The sequence below is a fragment of the Tachysurus fulvidraco genome, chromosome 9, assembly GCF_022655615.1.
Source record: "Tachysurus fulvidraco isolate hzauxx_2018 chromosome 9, HZAU_PFXX_2.0, whole genome shotgun sequence".
Lineage (NCBI taxonomy): Eukaryota > Metazoa > Chordata > Actinopteri > Siluriformes > Bagridae > Tachysurus > Tachysurus fulvidraco.
In genome coordinates this window covers 10,936,444-10,949,976 of record NC_062526.1, presented here as the reverse complement: position 1 = coordinate 10,949,976, position 13,533 = coordinate 10,936,444, and the positions used below count along the sequence as shown (strand labels likewise).

The 13,533-nt window shown below is 39.1% G+C and overlaps 1 protein-coding gene across 6 annotated transcripts in view; it reads left to right on the top strand.

Moving 5' to 3' along the window:
- apba1a (amyloid beta (A4) precursor protein-binding, family A, member 1a) overlaps window positions 1–13,533 on the top strand; it is a 51,414-nt gene that overhangs the window by 31,771 nt on the left and 6,110 nt on the right. For 3 of the 6 annotated variants that reach the window (XM_027138374.2, XM_027138376.2, XM_047818286.1), the window contains 6 exons: window positions 1,888–3,363; window positions 7,820–7,930; window positions 8,993–9,032; window positions 9,172–9,317; window positions 11,920–11,952; window positions 12,901–12,990. In XM_027138374.2, coding sequence (XP_026994175.1) covers window positions 1,963–3,363; window positions 7,820–7,930; window positions 8,993–9,032; window positions 9,172–9,317; window positions 11,920–11,952; window positions 12,901–12,990 — 1,821 coding nt within the window. In that variant the 5' untranslated portion in view covers window positions 1,888–1,962. The remainder of the gene's footprint in view (window positions 1–1,887; window positions 3,364–7,819; window positions 7,931–8,992; window positions 9,033–9,171; window positions 9,318–11,919; window positions 11,953–12,900; window positions 12,991–13,533) is intronic. The other 3 variants (XM_027138377.2, XM_027138379.2, XM_027138378.2) reach the window with 3 other exon arrangements.

The window sequence follows — 13,533 nt, the reverse complement described above, 5'->3', positions numbered from 1 at the left end:
TTGTGTTCGTGCTGCACAGACCTGCATGTTGTGCAGCAACACTCTGATGCCACAAGGCAAGGAAGGTCTTTTTCGTGACATCCTGAGTGTAAGGATCATCAATCAGATGATCAGATGATTCTTTTTGATTAGGCTTATGGAGCAGATGACATTTTTCCCAGCTCTTTCTCAATCACACAAACACACACACACACACACACACACACACACACACACACACACACACACACACACACACACACACACACACACACACAAACAAACACAATCACACTCTGTTCTGTCCATGTCCCTGTCTCTTTGTAGTGTTAGATTAGAAGGAAGAGGATTTCTCATGGGAGGAAAGAGGGTCTGTGCTATAAGAAGGAGGGAGCATGAAGTTTTTTCTCACTTCTCAATGCATGTATCTGCAGTATGAATACACTCGGCAGTAGCAGCCCGCTAGGGGACCTTATCACCGTGGCAACTAGAGCTCTTTGCAAATGTGTCTGTGTGAACCAGGTGTTTTTTTTCTCTTCTTCTTCTACTTCTTTTAAATTTATGTATTTATTTTTAGCTTATATGACTAATAAGAGGAGATGTTACCCCCCACAATATCCGATATACAGCCCGAAACAGAATAAGCTGCTTTATAAAGTGGTGCTGTCAATTTGTGACAAAAAACGCTGGCACTCAGCTCCATCTTCGTGCTCCACACCACTTTGTGAGTCACTCATTTACACAGTCACTCGTGATTATGTCGTCGACACTGATATCATGACACCTCACTGACAGGAGTACTATATTTGTGATACCTCTGTACACGATTGCGCATAAAAAAAAGTGAGTCTTTTATCAAATATGACTCATGCATTTGTTTGCTATCGGGCTTATAAGCGAGGATGTGGCTGCTGGAGGAAGCACTATAATGTGTCTGTATAATGCATAATGATCTAAATATAGAGAGACACCGTGCAGTATTATGAAGCCCTTTGCTGAATGAAGATGCATCATCTACAGTAATTGAAGTAGTCAGTGATGTCAGAGCTTATTTTTGCTTAAAATTGCTTAAATACCGTCTTATTGGGACAGACATCATAACAATGTGCTAAATGTGATTTTGTTAATCCGCGTGGCTGCGCAGTCTCCCGTCAATTCAGCTCTTTTTAATATCGTGTTGTAACTTAATAAAAAAACATCTAATAAACTACAGATTACTTTCTGACAACTTATGAATCATTGAGGTAACTGTGTGAAATAGCTTCACAGAAAACAGTACGTTTATTGCATTTCAGTTTGTCGTTTTTGTGGTTCATTTTCACACATTATACTTTACAATGCACATATAAATGAATGTTCTAGTCAAATAAAATTTCCCATTTCCACAAACGTAGTCGATCATCAGAAATATTTGGATTCTCATGTTTGTTTTTGCCCTCAAGCTCACAAAAAAATGTGTCAGGTTTCAGTTATTTGAGAAAATATAGTGCTCTGATGTTTCTGATATTATTTCACATTTAAACGTGAGAGGACATGTAATAAAGCTTCATTAGTAAGAACTATACTAGTAACTATCAAGCTTCTTGTCATCTTGTTTGCATGAAATTTACATTCTAAAGAAAAAGTAAAAATACATTTTCCACTCGTCCAGGATAGCAGTGTCAATAATGTTAGTGTTCAGCTATGTGGTAAGCCAAATATAAACAAAGAGTAAGATTAAATGTGTACAAAGTATAGATTACAATAATTCATACTGTGACCTAAAGCACATCAAGCCCAGGTGACCTCACAGAATGCAGGTATTTACATCAAACAGCGAACATTTGCTGGCTGATTTAACTACATTTAGGCATCCGATGTATGACTGTTATAGTTTAGTGGTTGACTTCTGGTTTTCTCCCACTGCAGGCCTTGCATTGGTCTGTGCTGCTCCTGGCCTGGAGGAGATCATGCACTGAGTATAAACCCTTGCTTGTCCTAGCTATGAGCCATCAGGAAGCACCGCTGGGCTACGAGCCAGTCGAGGCACCTGAAGCCGACCTGGGCCGTCGAGAGCAGTCCTCCTCCCAGCGCAGACGACACGAAAACTCGGGCCGCTCTCGCCATCATCACAGTGGGAATGGCAGTGAGAACAACTACTCCCAGACTGGGTCACAGCGTCAACGGCGTCACGAGGGCTCCGAAGGGGCCGGGCGACCAAGAACCTCTCGCAGGATGCCTGATGAAGGTGACGTGGAACAGCAGCAAGTTCAGCGGCCTATCCCACGCCCGGCGGTAAGCCGCTACCGCAGGCAAGGAGACACAGAGGCACGACTGAGGGCTCAGCAGCAGCGGCAGAGGCAGAGAGAGAGGGAAAGACAACAAAGGGAGGCAGAAAGAGCTGAGCAACAGCGAATGGAGGACGAAGAGGACGACCACAGTGAACTGGCACGCTCTGCAAGTACAGAGAGTGGTTTTCACAACCACACAGACCAGGCCGAGGGTGACGCCGTCATGGCGCTGGAGGCCGAACCCGAGGACGAGGGTATGTACGGTGTTGCACTACGACCTGAAGCAGAAGAATACTCAGAGAATGCGGAATCCGAGCAGCAGCCCCAGTATCCTCCCCAGCCTCCTCCACTTCCTCATGAGCCCCTGCAAAACATGGAGCGGCCAACCAGACACAACACTGAGGCACTCAACCCCGGTTACTCCAACTATGTTTACACCCAGCCTCGGCCTGATGATCAGCCCTATTCCGAGCCCTATGCTGATTACGGAGTCCAGGAGCATGTGTACGAGGAGATTGCAGAAGCCCCTGAAGGAGACATGCCTCAGCAGCGTCGTGCCGGGCTCCGGCTTATGGACCGTGATTCGTTTGGGCAGCAGGAGGCTGTGGGGTCCAGACTCCACCACTATGATGAGCGCTCGGACGGTGAATCCGACAGTCCCGAGAAGGAAGCTGAGTTTGCTCCTTACCCACGCACTGACAGCTGTGAGCAGGACGAGGATGTTGAGCATATCGAGGATGAAGGGAATAAGAGTTTGAGCTTACAGAGCCTGGAGCACCCTGCAGCAGAACAGGAAGCAGTCAGACACAAAGAAGAAGAGCAGGACGAGGAGGGAAAGCTTCGGGAGTCAGTGAACGAGGGAGGGAAAGGAGAGGATGGCAAAACCCTCATAAGCAGCCCCTCTGAGGAGTCAGCTCAGATCAGAAGCAGTAGACAGAAGAGGGACGCCATCTCTCTGGCTATCAAAGACATCAAGGAGGCCATCGAGGAGGTGAAGAGCAGGACGGTGCGTTCACCCTACACACCAGACGAACCCAAAGAGCCTATCTGGGTGATGAGACAAGACTTGAGCCCCAGCATGGAGTCGGACCTGCAGCCACCACTAGGGGGAGATGTGAGTAAACAGCATGATTATGACCACGGTGCTTTTTGTTTAAAGCTGGTTTAGATTTTTTCAGTGAAGTGTTTTAGCATCCTGTCAAGGAGAGGGGGTTATTGGCAAGCATAACTTAATCAACTCAATCAGTTAATTGGGTATGTATCAATGAGCATTAAATATATTTTTGACCAAAAAAGAAACATCATTAATCTAAGCAGATGTATTTTGCATCATTGTACAGCACAATAATAATAATAATAATAATAATAATAATAATAATAATAATAATAATAATAATAATAATTTTTTTTTTGGATGTAAGTTTTCTGAAAAAAAAATCTAGAACTACAACCCCAAGGTTCTTTACTTCTGTTGAATTTTAAATATGCAATCTGCACATAGTCATGGTTTTCCTTTAAGTCTAGCATGTTAGTTCTCCAGCTACTTACTCCCATAAAGAACTGCAGATCAGGGAGTTTCTAGAAGCTTGTTGTATTTTCCCTGCTCCTCCATTTATCTTGTGCTTGCTGCTGGGTATGCAGTGAGGTTAACATGTCTCTGCACAGTGAGTGCTGCTCTCTGGACAAATCTCCTGCCTGAGGAAAATACAAGGTGGCTCCAACACACACCGCACTGACTTTACTTCCCTCAGCCAGCAGGACTTATCTGTATTCTGTCATGGGAGCATATGACTCGTGCAGGCAAATGGAGAAGCCTTTAACCTCAACCACAACAGGGCTTGAGAATAGGGAGGGAGGGAGGAATGAGAGCGAGAGGCAGACAGACAGAAAGATAGGGAGAGAGAGAGAGTGTGTGTGACAGAGAGAGAGAGATAGATAGAGAGACATAACAAGCAACAATTCCATCTAGTCACGAGTATTAAAGCTTCTTCTCTCCTTTATTTATCACACGGTTTTCTCACGTTTGAGCCGAAATATAAGTATTATCATGTTACTATATAGAATTATTAACCTAATATACAGATGCTATGTAACTGTTCTCCAGCCTCCATCTTGCTGAACAGTATCAGATTTCATCCTAGCTAGTCAAGGCAATTGATATCTTTCTCTATTTTTCCCATCCATGCACATGATAATCACCAGCTGTGTGTTTAGGGTAATGTGTCTTATTCTGTTTTCATTGTTGCACCACACAAACAGCAGCTTCTGGATTGTATAGCAGCATGTAACGCAGCGCAGGTATAGCATTTGTCTGAGTGATTTGTTCAGTAGCACACACAATTACTGCAGTTTAGGGGATTCAGAAAGGGTAGATAGATCTAAGATATTAAGGATTATTTAGTGATGTGTTAAACTAAAATATTCCACCATCCAATTAGGGAGCGGAGAAAAGATTCAATGTGTTTCATAGTGCACCTGAGCTCATAGACTCGCACACTCACACTGGCTATGTGAGATTACAGATATTTTTGTCAGTTCACTTGAGTTTATTCTGACTGCAGATTCCACTTGAACTCTTCCTAGTTTTTGTACCAATGCAAGACACCTTTACTGTTTGAATTGTTTCAATTCTACACCATAATCCATACCAAATGTTTCCACTTACGGTATTTAACAGCATTTGCACAACTTGTGTGTCTTCTGAGAGGAAAAAATGCAGCTCGATCAGCAAGATCTTATCATTAATTCAAGCCACATCTCTTGTTCCAGAAAGTCTTAAACACACCTCACACCTCCCTCATTCAAAATATAACTTGGATGTACAGCCCAATGGCCAAAAAGGCCAGACCAGTTCCATCACACAATGAGCATGATCTTATAGAAAAATAATCAGTGACAGTATGGTATACAGGCTGACATGACAAAAAATGTTTTATGACAATAACAATTTATTTACATAGCACAATTAATTACTTCTGTTGACCAATGTGCTTTCCATTAGGTCATTAAAAACAGAAAGACACACAACAAAGAAACAAAAAAAAATGATAAAATCGTACAAATATCCCATCATTCATATACTTTTGAAAATAAAAATATTCTTCTTATATGTAATATAAATATAATACGATTTTATTCTTCTTAAAACACAGTGATTTAGCATTGAATAGAATTTTGTATTAATTGAAAATTAATGTTTGATGCCACTTCCTGTAATCAAGTCAGCAGGAAACAGTCATTTGACGATCGGACACTTTATTGCTCTCTGTAAAATAAAATTGAGAGGAAGGTAAAATCCAGCTTGTCATGTTATCGATGAGCAAGTCCACTGTTCTGAAGACTCTCCCTCTGGGTTAGGAAGTGTACTGAACATTTCAAAGCACAAACACCTCAAACTATGCCCTTGAGTCTACTTACAGATAGAGTACTTACCACATCAGCACTTTATTTGTTTGTTTGTTTATTTATTTATTTATTTATTTATTTATTTATTTATTTATTTATTTATTTATTTATTTATTTATTTATTTATTTGTCTTAGTTAATATGCTGCGTATGTTATAGCAGTCCCATGTGCTGTTAATGTACCACTGATAATACTTTGTTTAAAATAGAATGTATACTGTAGTTATGTATATTAACATCAGCTTGTTGAATGGATTTTTAGGTGTTCTGGATCCATATAGTACATACAGTAGATAACATCTTAAACTAGTTCACATGACTCCTCCAAGGTGTCCACAGAATTTAGTTCACCAGTTCTTTATATTCCTCCCTGTGATGTCATTTACCCCATGAGTTCATCGCAGTATTTTTGTCTTCTACAATATAATTTATTTAGTGCTGCCAAGTGACACAGAAGGAAACTGTGTGTAAATAATTCAGTGAGACTCACGTAACAAACACCAGAGGAGGAAAAATGGCTTTCTTCCATAATAAGCTCACATCAGCAATGATTCTGGGTGAGCAAAGCACTTCTTTATGCCACGTTTCCAGTTCATGGTGCAGGTGCAATGGGAGTCTGTTTATATGATTTTAGTATTCGAACATAGTAGAGCTCACAGTGGAATGTTGTGTTTATGGTCATCATTTAAACTCTGTATGCGATGGAGAAACAGGCTTTGAAATGATTTGAACAAGACGTCACACGATGTTTCACTGGTAATCTTAAACTTGTACAGTAGGTTTCACAACACACTTTGGGCTACTAAATGATAAGATAATATAATTGATATGACAAAAGCTAAATCCAGAATTCACATGATATTCTTGTCATATCATCCAGCTCTCTGATTGGACTGTCTATTCAGCTCACCAACATGTTATTAAAGGAGCTACAATAGATTTGCTGCTTGTGTAGAGTTTCAGTAGAAATGAGGGACATGTCTGTCATAGGGCTGTAACAGGAGCTGAGTGCTCTCTAATTCCAGGCCATAATGTACCCTGATCTGTTTCAGAGCTACACCAGAGTTACTTGGATTAGACACGGTGACAGTCACGGTCTCCTTTTTCTGTGTGCAGTTTTTTTTTAAGAACTACTGTACAGTTTCTTTTGTTGTAACTTTTAAAGATGGAGAATTTTTGGATGTACCAGGATGACGGGCACAACGACGATGAGGCTGAGGATGTTTCGAACCATCAAACTGATGATGTGTGTTTTTGCAGGATTGTTCTAGGAGCATCTGTTTCTCTTCTTTTGTCTTTTATGTCTTCTTTTCTCTCGTCTTTAGATTCAGTTGTCACGAAGCTTTAATTAGAACTTACTCAGCATCAATGTAACCACATTAAAATCCTCCAGAAATAGAGATCAGTGATATTTAGCTGTTCGTCTGCTCTCATTTCGATACTGGAACAAGCGAACTATTTTCTTCTTCGTTTTTTTTCTTTGTTTCTCTGTATAACTGGGTGTTATATCAGTGAGAACTTGTCACTAGATTTTTACTTTGAACATTATGAGATTTGAATATGTATTGAGTAGCGAATAAAATAATTAGCGTTGACTGCTAATGCTCTATGAGGTTATTTTCTTTATATTTTCTGTAAAATGCTAGTACGGTACTGTAATTTACCCCTGACTTGGTTGTTAATGTACATGCTTTATGAATAATATCTTTCTGTCACTGTGTTTAATACACAGTACAGTTGTGTGGGATGACAGCGTCGTTATATTCAGTAGAATTTTTTATAAAATCAGTTAATAGGAATGAATACGATTGTTCCATGTCTCTGACTGAGTGAATTGTAGTAAAATGCTGTTCAGATTTAATCAGAATGAATTGGTACTAATGTTACGACCAATGTTAAAAGACTATAACAATTAATAGTGTGCAGGAGCGAACAAATGTTACCATGCAAACAAAATGTAGAACGTTATCACTGTGTGAAACATTAAAGCGATTGTGTGCGAGGTAAATCTCAGTTGTAGTATTCTTCTTAGTCATCTATTTCTATAGCAAAATGTTCTTGCCTATACCTTTTATCATATTGTGTTTTTATCTTGTCTTATCTTATTTATATGTCCTGATTAATTCTGATGACTCATATTAATGATCGTCGTCTTCTTTCTCAAGTCTCCAGGCCCAGCCTCCACCTCTCCGCAGGGGGCGGAGTCTTCCAGCAGCAACCTGCTGCAGCATGAGGGAAGTGAAAACTTTGAGTCTCCATCTCCTGCTAGCAAAGAGGTAGGAGTCCAGTATATGTGTGTGTGTGTGTGTGTGTGTGTGTGTGTGTGTGTGTGTGTGTGTGTGTGTGTGTGTGTGTGTGTGTGTGTGTGTGTGTGTGAACGAGGGGGGATTAACTGTAATATTAAAGTGTGATAATTTAAAGAAATACTCCAGCAATTTCCACCCATCATCTATCTATTGTATCTGTAACATATGTGCATTTACAAGAGACAAGAATTCCAACATGGGCCCCTGAGTGGTGCACAAGAAAAACGTTCACTATCTCCCTGTATTCGGAAGATGATCAAAAAGAGCAAACTGTACAAAAAGAGCAAACTAGCCCATTGTTTTAGGGTAGCAGGGATGGTATGATCTTTCTTCCCTGCCATTCAGTCTGACTTTAGACAGTTGTTGGCATCTGTGAGCACGAGTGTTTATATGAGTGCTTTCCTTTGAGTCTGTTACCCTGCCCTGTGATGCAGCATGAGCAGCAGTTCAAAAGCATACAGTTTTCTGCCCTCTCATGTCTTAGCGAAAGTGCCTGTTTTCTCGTATCCTTCCCTGTTATGTGATGGAGGAGAGCTGGATGGTAGGTGGGACTAGAGCAAGACCAAAATGAAAAGAAAATGTTTTATACATCTTGACTGCTCAAAAATTCATGAGAAACAAATAAACAGAGACATGAGAAAAGCTTTCCAATAGTACAGCAGTATTGTAAAAAGTTATTTTGATCATGTGAGTTTTTATTTATTTTGATTTTATTTTTTGCACTAACCATCAGGCAAAGATTTAGATCTTAATTTACAAACGAATTCCTGAAAATCGTCTACAGCAGTTTGTGTGTTTGCGTTTATTGACTGCCACAAGACTCGTCCTTGGTGTCTGTTCTTGTCCAAGTAGACAAACGTGTCAGAAATCAAGTCACTATCACTCACACCACCAGTACAGATGCTGTGGGTAAAGATTCAATTATAAAATGCAGGAATACACTGTGTGTTAATTGTTGAATACATTTGTATAACATTTCCTGCATACTGGTTTTTAGTTGCTGTTTTTCTTTTTATGTTCTTGAAATGGCAGTCGAGGAGGAGCATTGCTTCATTCCCAACATATGTGGAAGGTGAGTGAGTCAGAAACTCAAGCACAAACTAATAATAAAATGAGCAGCTCCACCATGTTTAATAATTCTAGTTACATTCATCACAGTATGATCTCCATTTTGACTCACTCCGGGAACTTTCCTTTGCCTTGTGTCTCAGTTCCAGGCCCATGTGACCCAGAGGACCTCATCGACGGCATCATTTTTGCTGCAAACTACCTGGGCTCGACGCAGCTGCTGTCAGACAAGACACCGTCGAAGAACGTGCGCATGATGCAGGCTCAGGAGGCCGTCAGTCGCATTAAGGTGAGCAGAGAGCGTCTTTCCGCTTGGATTCTGTGTGAGACAACTGAGTGAACTTGCGTGTACTTCACTCTTTCTAGTCTCATTTCTGCAAAACACCAGAACAAGGATATAGAAATAAAGAAACATAAGTATGACACTTTGAGGGCAAATGTAAAGAGACGATTGAGAACCTTTTTCTATTTAATAAGACATAACCTAAATATTGCATAACGATATCCCACAAGTATTTTACAATACAGTTGATATACCATGCGTTCAAGAGTACAGTAGACAGTCGTGCAAACTTTTTTTGTAATGCTGATATTTTTGTAGTTATGTGGGAGAATATTAAAGAACAACTGATTACTTTTATAATCATCACTAAAAAAAATTCTCATCTACAGTAATCTTTTACAAGACCTTTGGGATCATTTTTTGGGATTCTACTTGCATTTAAGCCTGATACACCAATGTGGAATAGTAATGAAGTTGCATATCCCAAAGGACTGCAGACATTTGCCACCTTCCTCCTTTTCATCCCTCTGTAGCATAAAGTCAGTCAGCTACATGACTCAGCATTTTCTTCCGTCAGCATCTTAGCAGTATTTGTTCACCGTAAAAAAAAATGCAGTAACCAGCACTGACTGCTTCAAAGTTCATCATTAGAGCATGTCTCTCAGTTGAATTTATAATGCAGATGAGTCATGTTAAAGTGAAAAATGTCCATTAGAAAATGCTCAGAATTTAGAGGCCAGATTTCTACAAAAAAACAGGCTGTAAAATTACAGTAGAAAATCCAGCTACTGTAAAAGCCACAACAAGAACTATTTGAATGTTAATACACAACAAGCTGATTCTGATACTGAATGTTCATCTTTCTCTCTTATTACTGTATTTTACACATTTTACTAGAGTGGCTTGGTGAATAATTTACACATTAACTACTTAACAATTGCAATGTATTTTTTAAAATTCCGTATCAAATATTTAAATAAGCAAAAGAAATGCTAATAATTATAAATGCAAAATGCAATCTTGTGCATCAGATTTTCCCCCCAAAATAAATAAATAAATAGATTTATTTAGTAATCAAATAGAAATCCAAAAAGTTAAATTTGAAATCTGAAAAACAGTTTATTATTGTTATAATAATAATAATAATAATAATAATAATAATAATAATAATAAAAGTTATTTATTAAAATAACTATTATTATTATTAGTAGTAGTAGTAGTAGTAGTAGTAGTATTAGTATTATTATTAGTATTAGTATTATTATTATTATAAAAATAATGTAAAAAAACAAATGTATTCTTATTATTATGTGTATTGAAAAATATAAGGGCTTCCGGTGTAAAAACCAAAACCAAATCAAACATACGAAACAGACGATCTGCTGTGGTGATCCCAAACAAAGAACATTTCACAATTATAATTATAAAGATCAATTATAATATGTTTTTAAACTGAAGGTCACTTGTCAACGTCTAATACACCAAAACATGAGGCTGAACAAATATTTATTTTAAACAGAAGTCACCAAAATGAATACAGATTATAAGTCCAAAAGACCTAAATTTACAATCAAGTGTCATTTTTACCTCCTGCTTTAATGCAAAGCGAAGTGGTGCATTATAAAAGCAGCACACTGACAGAGCTCTGATCCTCCTTGGTATTTTACCTGGATTAGTAGGAGGTGATGAATAATAAAAGACACCACACCCTGGTGATCTCAGAGCTCACAGAGCTGAAGGAGCTCCTCTGAGCGCTGTGTTCACTTATTTCTCCAACAAGGTGGTGTGTGATGTTCCACTTCCAAAATGGGCCAAGTCACTTGTTATTTATGTATCTGACACTTTCCTCAAGCATTACTTTTGACTAGTGACACAGCTGTCCCATTTCTATTAAAAATTCTATTTAGGGATTTAATGTAACGCTTGTAACGTCGCTGTCAGATCATGTTGGTCTCCTGCCACCATCTACTATTCTTTTTTTTATATGGCTGAAGGAGAACAATTGCATCCGTCCATTAATTATTCATGTTCTGCGCAATTCTTTCATAGCTCGATCACCTCATGTGATATCATGCCTTAAAAACATTAAAAACAAGATTCACAACACAATGTGGTTCCACCTCAATCGAATTTCGCAGCAGATTTCAATTCGCTTTGTGCAGCTGCCTCTTTTTGACAGAATGCGTTGTAATGTAAACAAGCAACGAAACAGTTTGAGAAAAGCGCAAGTAGGACATCTTGAGGTGAGAGTGGAATTACATTTAAAAGAAAAAAAACAACCTTTCAGTCAGCCAAAGAGTCAGTATTAAAAACTTAAAATTACATTTGATTTGATTATGATTATGATTGTTATTTAAAGTATCCAGCCAAGCCCAGGTAGTTCTCTCTCGATGACAAATCTCAGGTGCTCATTTACTGAAACAGGGAATTTGTGGTTTGTGTGTATGACAGGTGGCCATACAGACACACATACACACACACACACACACACACACACACACACACACACACATACATACATACACACACAGCAGTATAGCTTGGGTCATCTGGGCTCTCTGCCTATCTCTAACCATGTTCCTGTCTCTGTTTGTTCCATGCCAAGCAGACGGCTCAGAAATTAGCCAAAAACAGGAAGAAGGTGCAGTAAATTCATCATCATTTGGTGTTTTGCTATTTTTCCTCTCTCTTCTTCCTTTTTTTTTTTATTGCTTGTGCACTTTCTGTTTCTGCCTTTCTCCTTTCTCTTGTTTGCTGTATTTCTGAATCCAGCAACAAGTTGTAACCCTTTGTGTCAGATATTTGTCTGTGAAGCGTGTTTCATTGTTTTCATTTCATGTCTGACATAAATAAACCTAAATCAATAGAGAAAGGTAGCAGAAGCTGTCTTTTTTCTTTCTTTCTTTTTTTCTTTCTTTCTTTTTGGTGGAGAAGTTGGTATGTTTGTTTTTTGCTGGATGCAGAAAGTATGGGCTTCAGCTACATTCTTATCTTTCTGGACTTTTTCTTTCTAAGGTGATGTGCAGTGTTTGTGTTTCTTTTTCTCTAAGATGTGCCCCTGGCATTCTGACTTTTGTTATGCTGCTTGTGTATTTGTTCAGTAGTGGATGACTCTGTCACCCCTTTCATTTCTTCCTTCTTTCTCACACAAACACTAAACAAACTCTTTAAATGGAGAAAGACACTAACCACCATCATACTAACCCCAGCCTGCAGGGCATGATGAAGCTGCAGAGTTTCCACTGAAGGAGATTTATTGTTACACTTGATTAGACATTTCAGTCCAGACTGGGAAATAAGCCATATTCTTTACAGAGCTGGCCAAGGTCACTGAAACAAACTTACAGCTCTCCTTCACTGTACATCTGGGTCTTGTATTAACCCTTATATTAACCTTTTCTTAACTGCCAACGTTTCTGTCTTAGTTTCAATGGCTTTCAATGGTGTGTGTGTGTGTGTGTGTGTGTGTGTGTGTGTGTGTGTGTGTGTGTGTGTGTGTGTGTGTGTGTGTGTGTGTGTGTGTGTGTGAGAGAGATACAGAGAGAGAGAGGTGTGAGATTGATGGTCAGTGAAATTATTTCTGTGTCAGCAGGCCCCTGAGGGTGAGACACAGCCCATGACAGAGGTGGACCTCTTCATTTCCACTCAAAGAATCAAAGTACTGAATGCTGACTCTCAGGTAACTCAGTATCTTTAAACACTACTCTTATATCCACAGACAACCAAGGTCTAATGTTTAACCACACTAATGAATAAGTAAAACAAATAAGATCTCAGCAGCTCAGGAATTGGCATAAATAGCCTTACACCACAGCGATATTGAGTACTTGAATCCGATTGGTCCAAAGTTCTGATTATTGTTCTATAAAAGCAGTTTTTGCTATAGATCCAGCTATGAGGTTTACATTAATACACTTACATGAACGTGTTATGAACACAGACTGATTAAAAGGTCAAACTCAGAGGTAAATTATGGTGAGGAAACGACAGATATAGCAGGTGTAGCATAATAGATAACAAGAACAAACTAGTTTCACAACATTAAATGTATGACATGGCGTTACATGGCGTTTTCTTGGCACACTTTGTGCCTGTTAATACCAATCAGTCATCACTTGAACATCACAGTCTATTTGAGTATTAACCTGATCATGTGCATCCCTTCATGAACACAATTTACCATCTCCTAATAGCTGCTTTCAGCATGATAATGCACCATGTC